Source organism: Physcomitrium patens, chromosome 12 (assembly GCF_059467195.1).
Source record: "Physcomitrium patens ecotype Gransden chromosome 12, ASM5946719v1, whole genome shotgun sequence".
NCBI classification, from domain to species: Eukaryota; Viridiplantae; Streptophyta; class Bryopsida; order Funariales; family Funariaceae; genus Physcomitrium; species Physcomitrium patens.
In genome coordinates, this window is record NC_143421.1 from 10,336,280 (window position 1) to 10,344,907 (window position 8,628).

The window sequence follows — 8,628 nt, forward strand, 5'->3', positions numbered from 1 at the left end:
ATTTTTTTATTTTTATTTTTTTATCAATTTTAATTGCAAAGAGTTCAAAATTTTCATAACACATATAATTTTATTTTGTAAAGTCAATCTATTTTATATTTAATCAATAAATAGCATCTCAATCTCAATTATTTTATCCTTTCAAAATATTAGGGATTTAATTGGAAGTAGTTTAAACATAAATCAAAATCATATGTTCTAAAAATACAAAGATGTATTTTTGTATCTGAAGTCTCTGTAATCAAATTTTGTATTAATAGACTATAAATATTCAGAAACATTACGATATTATTGTATTTTTGGGTATTATTATCTTTAATGCAATGAAATATTTTATTCTTAAAACTTTCACTATTTATATGCGCAAATTGTAGAATAAGTATTATTCTCATCAATTTTTGTCATGGAATCCTGAAATGCATGATACATGTACATCTTGAACATCAATCATCCAAAAAAGTCGAGTGGTATTTATTGTGTGTCATTTTGTAATTAAAGCTTCATGTTTTTTCTATAATTTTTATTTTTTTGTAGGGAATAAAAGAAAAAAGGAACCAAATCAAATAAATCCTTTCAAAATATTGATCCTACAAGGATTACATGTACATATCAGATTCACAAATATTTTATCATTTAATTCCTTTATATGCTTTTCTATATATGCATTCATGTATATAAAATTAATTTTCACGATGTTTTTGTATTTTACTGAAAAGAGAGTTTATTCTCTATAATAAAGAAATCATTTTCACGAATGATAAAAAATTAAATTCCTTTATATGCTATTCTATATATGCACTCATGTACAAACTAAATTAAAATAAAAAGAAACTGTTTAACTTTGTGTTGGGTAGAAAGTAAAGTATTTTTCCACCGTCGGTAACTTTCTAAATTTCTACTTGAAACATTTAGATTGTTCAATAAGTTGATTCACCCATAGAAGAAATATCAATTGAAATCTATGAAAATATATGATAATACATAAATATTTTATCATTTAATTCTATAAATTAGAATTGTATGAGATAAGGTTTTTCGATGTCTACAGAAACATGAGAAAGTCAAAATCTTACTAGTTTTATCATAAAAGTTGGTGGTATAAAGAGAATCAATAAAATTAAGGTAAGCTTGAAATTAATTAGTTTCTGAATTGGTTACGTAGTTGCCTTGCAAGTTGCATGATTCTCACAAGGGATTCTGACCAAGATTTAAAAAAACCCCCTAAAAAAATTAAAAACTCTACAAGATGACGAGGCCCCTGTGGGGATCGTTCTCGCATCACTGCTCCCTAACCTCAATGTCCTGACCGCAAGACTATAGGGCCACGCAGACAGTAAGGCTTCAAACATTAGAATTAACCAGTATCAATTAAGACAGTTTGATAGTTGAAACCAAGGAAGTAGGGTTGAGGTGTGGTCAGTTAATAAAGGGGAGCATCGTTAACCCAACCTTGTTAGGGCTTCCCAGTGGCTTTGTGCCTGACCACAGAATGCTGGCTGTGTGACATTATTTTTCTGGTTTTGGTTTTGTTTTGTTTTGTTTTTTTTTTTCAGATTCGATTTTTGGCATTTATCTGAGTAGTGAGAATTTGTACTCTCAACCCAAAGACCCCGCTGCTGAACGAGTTGATGTTTCTGCTGAAAGTTAACACATCTGACGTGCTTAGGCTGGCTGGTTTCCTGTATCCATGTTGTGGACCATCTCTTGTGTATATTCGGTGTCGAGTGTGCAACTTCCCTTTTCTGCTTCATTATTCTTTCTAGTTCACGTATTTTGTCCGTTGCTTTAACTGTTTCCATGATGAGGCTTCGAAGTAAAACAATAACCATGCTGATTATTGCACTTCGGTGCCAAGTCGGCAGAACCTGAACATGACGTATCAGGTGCTTTTATCATCGACAGATGCAACAAAAATGCGTTGTGTGTCACTCAGTGGCATTGAAATATAGTAATGAGACATACAAGGTGTATGAACTTGCCTCGTGCTCTAATATCTACGCAATGAACTGAAGACATCATGATGTTCCTCCAACTATGATTACTTTCCTAGGTACTTCTACTACTCCTCAAGAGCTCTCATAAAGAAGTGAAGAGTTACATTGAGTGCCGTGTATTCATAACCCATGTGTCACATTAACAAAAGCATCAACTATCACACGACTGTAAGAGATGCAGGGAGATCAGCTCGACAATTCCACCAAGAGAAAGAAATAAATTCAATCAAGAATCAGGAATTGGGCATGTAACGAATAGGTTGTATGTGTAATTGTTTTCTTGGTTATAGCTGAATCCCTCTATTGCTGGAGACCATAGCTATTAACTCACAATCAGGAGCATCAAGCTTGTGATTCCTTGCTTGAGCTCTTAATTAAATCTTGAGGTAAAATTTTCAAGTCCATATTGTTGGGGAGGATTCTTCTGCGCCTAAACAAAACAATTAATAGAATTAGTCAAGTGCAGCCCCAAATTTACTCCAACAAAACTCTTCTTCTGAATACATGACGTGATAAATTATATCAATAGTGGAGTGATTAGGTTCTTGACATGCAGTGAATGCTTTACAAACAATCGGTTGTCACCGCGCAGTACCTCATGGGCACTACAGGGCTCGTCGACTGCGGTTCTTTGATTTTAAAGCATTGCCGGCTCTAAGGATCTTTCGCTGCTTTCTATTGGGTGAATCATACTCTAATTCATTCCATAATGAATCAGGATTTCCCCCACGTTCAGTCTTCCTGAGTTTCAATCTCCTGCAGAAGAAAAAATATATCTCATTATTGGAAGAAAAATATGAGGGAAAGAAAAAGGAGAAAAACACAGAGGTAAGTCGCAAAGCTTTCGATGTTTATGACAAGTTAAAAATAGAATGTTCAGCAAAAGTGACTTTGGCACGTAGAACCAGACATAGCTGAGAGCCTCACCAGTTCATTCGATCCCCTTGCTCGATGAAGAGTGAGTGAAGTCCGCAGCATGTGCAGAAGTGCCAAACAAGGAGAACAGATCTTCTTGACAATGCCCTAAACTCGGCAGGGCATTCACCTGATCATACAACACAACATTAATTAATCTTCTCGTGACATTGAAGGGACACACAGTAGCCGGTCCAGCAGTGAATATTCCACACTGTTTCAAAGTCTACTGCAATAAGACGGGGGCTGCCACCGGTAAAAGCACCTCACCAATCCAGCCAGCAACCTCCTCTAGACCGGCAACCACAGCAGAGAGACAAACTGACAGCACTTCCTTAGAGCAGTAAATCACCTGTTCAACAGAAACGCCAACGACATTGACAATCGAAAATCTTAAAGAACCTAACAAGTTCGTGAAAACGACAAGATCAAATAAAAGGCAGCAGCAGCAGCAGCAGAAGAAGAAGAAGAAATGAAATCGGCAATCAGCCACTTTCCAACAGAGTAACAGTAGTATAGTTCAACAGAGGCTCGCCATGAAAATGTTCGAGCACAATCATACACAGTAACCGAAATCATTACCAGCATATCACTCCCGATCAAACGCCGAAATCCAGGCGCAGCGAGATCGTCCCAATCGCCGGCATCGAGACACTCTTGGTCCAAGCTTGGTGTCGCCGAGACGGCCAAGAGCGAGAGCAGCCTTAGGCCCCCCTTGGTCCAGTCAGTCAGTCCCAAGGCAGGCAGGAACTCCACTGAGAATGCTTGGATTCCATTGCAAATGCATGCTGCCATTTGCTAATGGCCTCGAATAAACATGAATGAATGTGAGGAAGGGAGTGAGCAGAGTCACTGCTACTGCATGCTGCCATAGCGAATGGCCTCTGATTAACATGAATGAATGTGAAGAAGGGAGTGAGTGAGCATCACTACTATTGCATGCTTCCATTGCGAATAATTTCAGATAAATAAGAATGAATGTGAGGAAGGGAATGAGCGAGGGTCACTGCTACTGCATGCTATCATCACGAATGGCCTTAGATAAACATGAATAAATGTGAAGAAGGGAGTGATCAAGCCTCAGATAAACATAAATAAATGTGAAGAAGGGAGTGAGCGAGCATCACTGCAATTGCATGCTTCCATTGCGAATGGTTTCGGATGAATAAGAATGAATGTGAGGAAGGGAGTGAGCGAGCGTCACTCCTACTGCATGCTGCCATTGCAAATGGCCTCAGATAAACATGAATGAATGTGAAGAAGGGAGTGAGCGAGCATCACTGCAATTGCATGCTTCCATCGCAAATAATTTCGTATAAATAAGAATGAATGTGAGGAAGGGAGTGAACGAGCGTCACTGTGATTGCATGCTTTCATTGTGAATGGTTTCAGATAAATAAGAATGAATGTGAAGAAGGGAGTGAGCAAGCGTCATTGCTACTGTATGATGCCATTGCAAATGGCCTCGAATAAACATGAATGAATGTGAAAAAGAGAGTGAGCTAGCATCACTGCAATTGCATGCTTCCATCGCAAGTAGTTTTGGATAAACAAGAATGAATGTGAAGAAGGAAGTGAACGAGCATCACTGCTATTGCATATTGCAATCGTGAATGGCCTCGAATAAACATGAATGAATGTGAAGAAAGAAGTGAGCGAACATCACTACGATTGCATGCTTTCATCACGAATGGTTTCAGATAAATAAGAATGAATGTAAAGAAGGGAGTGAGCGAGCGTCACTCCTACTACATACTACCATCACGAATGGCCTCAGATAAACATGAATGAATGTGTAGAAGGGAGTAAGCGAGCGTCACTGCGATTGCATGCTTCCATTGCGAATGGTTTCGGATAAATAAGAATGAATGTGAGGAAGGGAGTGAGCAAGAGTCATTGCTACTGCATACTGCCATCGCAAATGGCCTCGGAAAAACATAAATGAATGTGAAGAAGGGAGTGAGCGAGCATCACTGCCATTGCATGCTTCTATCGCAAATGGTTTTCGATAAATAAGAATGAATGTGAGGAAGGGAGTGAGCAAGCATCATTGCTACTACATGTTGCCATCGCAAATGGCCTCAGATAAACATGAATGAATGTGAAGAAGAGAGTGAGTAAGCATCACCACGATTGCATGCTTCTATCGCAAAGAGTTTCGGATAAATAAGAATGAATGTGAGGAAGGGAGTGAGCGAGCATCACTACTACTACATGCTGCCATCGCAAATGGCCTTGAATAAACCTGAATGAATGTAAAGAAGAGAATGAGCGAGCATCACTACAATTACATGCTTCCATCGCGAATAGTTTTGGATAAATAAGAATGAATGTGAGGAAGGGAGTTAGCGAGCGTCACTGCTACTGCATGCTGCCATCACAAATGGCCTCGGATAAACATGAATGAATGAGAAGGAGGGAGTAAGCAAGCGTCACTGCCACTACATGCTCGCATCACGAATGGACTGGAATAAACATGAATGGATGTGAAGAAGGCAGTGAGCGAGCGTCACTACAATTGCATGCTTCGATTGTGAATCGTTTGGAATAAAGAAGAATGAATGTGAGGAAGGGTGAGTGAGCGTCACTGCTACTACATGGTGCCATTGCAAATGGCCTCGAATAAACATGTATGAATGTAAAGAAGGGAGTGACTGAGCATCACTTTGATTGCATGCTTCCATCACAAATAATTTTAGATAAATAAGAATGAATGTGAGGAAGGGAGTGAGCGAGCGTCACTGCTACTGCATGTTGCCATCACGAATGGCCTCGGATAAACATGAATGAATGTGAAGAAGGGAGTGAGCAAGCATCACCACGATTGCATGCTTCCATCATGAATGATTTTGGAGAAATAAGAATGAATGTGAAGAAGGGAGTGAGCGAGCGTCACTGCTACTGCATGTTGCCATCACGAATGGCCTCAAATAAACATGAATGAATGTTAAGAAGAGAGTCTACGAGCATCATTGTGATTGCATGCTTCCATCGTGAATAGTTTTGGATAAATAAGAATGAGTGTGAAGAAGAGAGTGAGCGAGCGTTACTGCCACTGCATGTTGGCATCATGAATGGCCTTGGATAAACATGAATGAATGTGAAGAAGGGAGTGAGCAAGCATCACCATGATTGCATGCTTCCATCACGAATAGTTTCGGATAAATAAGAATGAATGTGAGGAAGGAAATGAACGAGCGTCACTACTATTGCATGCTGCCATCGCGAATTGTCGTGAATAAATCTGAATAAATATGAAGAAGAGAGTGAGCGAGCATCACTACAATTGCATGCTTCTATTACAAATAGTATTGGATAAATAAGAATGAATGTGAGGAAGGGAGTTAGCGAGCGTCACTGCTACTACATGCTGCCATCGCAAATGGTCTCGGATAAACATGAATGAATGTGAAGAAGGGAGTAAGCAAGCATCACTGCCGCTACATGCTGGCATCACGAATGGACTGGGATAAACATGAATGGATGTGAAGAAGGCAATGAGCGAGCGTCACTACAATTACATGCTTCGATTACAAATCGTTTGGAATAAATAAGAATGAATGTGAGGAAGGGAGTGAGTGAGTGTCATTGCTACTACATGGTGCCATCGCGAATGGCCTCGAATAAACATGTATGAATGTAAAGAAGGGAGTGACTGAGCATCACTTTGATTGCATGCTTCCATCACAAATAATTTTAGATAAATAAGAATGAATGTGAGGAAGGGAGTGAGCGAACGTCACTCCTACTGCATGTTGCCATCATGAATGGCCTCGGATTAACATGAATGAATGTGAAGAAGGGAGTGAGCAAGCATCACCACGATTGCATGCTTCCATCATGAATGATTTTGGAGAAATAAGAATGAATGTGAAGAAGGGAGTGAGCGAGCGTCACTGCTACTGCATGTTGCCATCACGAATGGCCTCAAATAAACATGAATGAATGTTAAGAAGAGAGTCTACGAGCATCATTGTGATTGCATGCTTCCATCGTGAATAGTTTTGGATAAATAAGAATGAGTGTGAAGAAGAGAGTGAGCGAGCGTTACTGCCACTGCATGTTGGCATCATGAATGGCCTTGGATAAACATGAATGAATGTGAAGAAGGGAGTGAGCAAGCATCACCATGATTGCATGCTTCCATCACGAATAGTTTCGGATAAATAAGAATGAATGTGAGGAAGGAAATGAACGAGCGTCACTACTATTGCATGCTGCCATCGCGAATTGCCGTGAATAAATCTGAATAAATATGAAGAAGAGAGTGAGCGAGCATCACTACAATTGCATGCTTCTATTACAAATAGTATTGGATAAATAAGAATGAATGTGAGGAAGGGAGTTAGCGAGCGTCACTGCTACTGCATGCTGCCATCGCAAATGGTCTCGGATAAACATGAATGAATGTGAAGAAGGGAGTAAGCAAGCATCACTGCCGCTACATGCTGGCATCACGAATGGACTGGGATAAACATGAATGGATGTGAAGAAGGCAATGAGCGAGCGTCACTACAATTACATGCTTCGATTACAAATCGTTTGGAATAAATAAGAATGAATGTGAGGAAGGGAGTGAGTGAGTGTCATTGCTACTACATGGTGCCATCGCGAATGGCCTCGAATAAACATGTATGAATGTAAAGAAGGGAGTGACTGAGCATCACTTTGATTGCATGCTTCCATCACAAATAATTTTAGATAAATAAGAATGAATGTGAGGAAGGGAGTGAGCGAACGTCACTCCTACTGCATGTTGCCATCATGAATGGCCTCGGATTAACATGAATGAATGTGAAGAAGGGAGTGAGCAAGCATCACCACGATTGCATGCTTCCATCATGAATGATTTTGGAGAAATAAGAATGAATGTGAAGAAGGGAGTGAGCGAGCGTCACTGCTACTGCATGTTGCCATCACGAATGGCCTCAAATAAACATGAATGAATGTTAAGAAGAGAGTCTACGAGCATCATTGTGATTGCATGCTTCTATCGCAAATAGTTTTGGATAAATAAGAATGAGTGCAAAGAAGGGAGTGAGCAAGCGTCACTGCCACTGCATGTTGGCATCATGAATGGCCTCGGATAAACATGAAGGAATATAAAGAAAGGAGTGAGCGAGCATTACCATGATTGCATGCTTCCATCACGAATAGTTTCGGATAAATAAGAATGAATGTGAGGAAGGAAATGAATGAGCGTCACTACTATTGCATGCTTCCATCGCGAATTGCCTTGAATAAATCTGAATAAATATGAAGAAGAGAGTGAGCGAGCATCTCTACAATTGCATGCTTCCATCGCAAATAGTTTTGGATAAATAAGAATGAATGTGAGGAAGGAAGTTAGCGAGCGTCACTGCTATTACATGCTGCCATCGCAAATGGTCTCGGATAAACATGAATGAATGTGAAGAAGGGAGTAAGCAAGCGTTAGTGCGACTACATGCTGGCATCACGAATGGATCGGGATAAACATGAATGGATGTCAAGAAGGCAATGAGCGAGAGTCACTACAATTACATGCTTCGATTGTAAATCGTTTTGAATAAATAAGAATGAATGTGAGGAAGGGAGTGAGCGAGCGTCACTGCTACTACATGGTGCCATCGCGAATGGCCTCGAATAAACATGTATGAATGTAAAGAAGGGAGTGACTGAGCATCACTTTGATTGCATGCTTCCATCACAAATAATTTTAGATAAATAAGAATGAATG

At 39.7% G+C, this 8,628-nt stretch overlaps 1 protein-coding gene across 2 annotated transcripts; it reads right to left on the minus strand.

The window, feature by feature from the left end:
* Positions 1–2,180: 2,180 nt before the first annotated feature.
* On the minus strand, positions 2,181–4,474 carry LOC112289982 (uncharacterized). 2 transcript variants are annotated; one of them, XM_073537880.2, is made up of 5 exons: positions 3,492–4,443; positions 3,180–3,261; positions 2,922–3,039; positions 2,590–2,750; positions 2,181–2,424 (listed from the first exon to the last, which is right to left on the minus strand). In XM_073537880.2, exons 1-4 carry the CDS (start codon positions 3,702–3,704, stop codon positions 2,600–2,602), a joined length of 564 nt encoding a protein of 187 aa, XP_073393981.1. In that variant the 5' UTR covers positions 3,705–4,443; the 3' UTR covers positions 2,181–2,424; positions 2,590–2,599. The 2 variants fall into 2 exon arrangements, with proteins under 2 accessions (XP_073393981.1, XP_073393982.1); XM_073537881.2 differs by lacking the exon at positions 2,181–2,424 and having other exon boundaries at positions 2,612–2,750; positions 3,175–3,261; positions 3,492–4,474.
* Between the last annotated feature and the right edge of the window lie 4,154 nt (positions 4,475–8,628).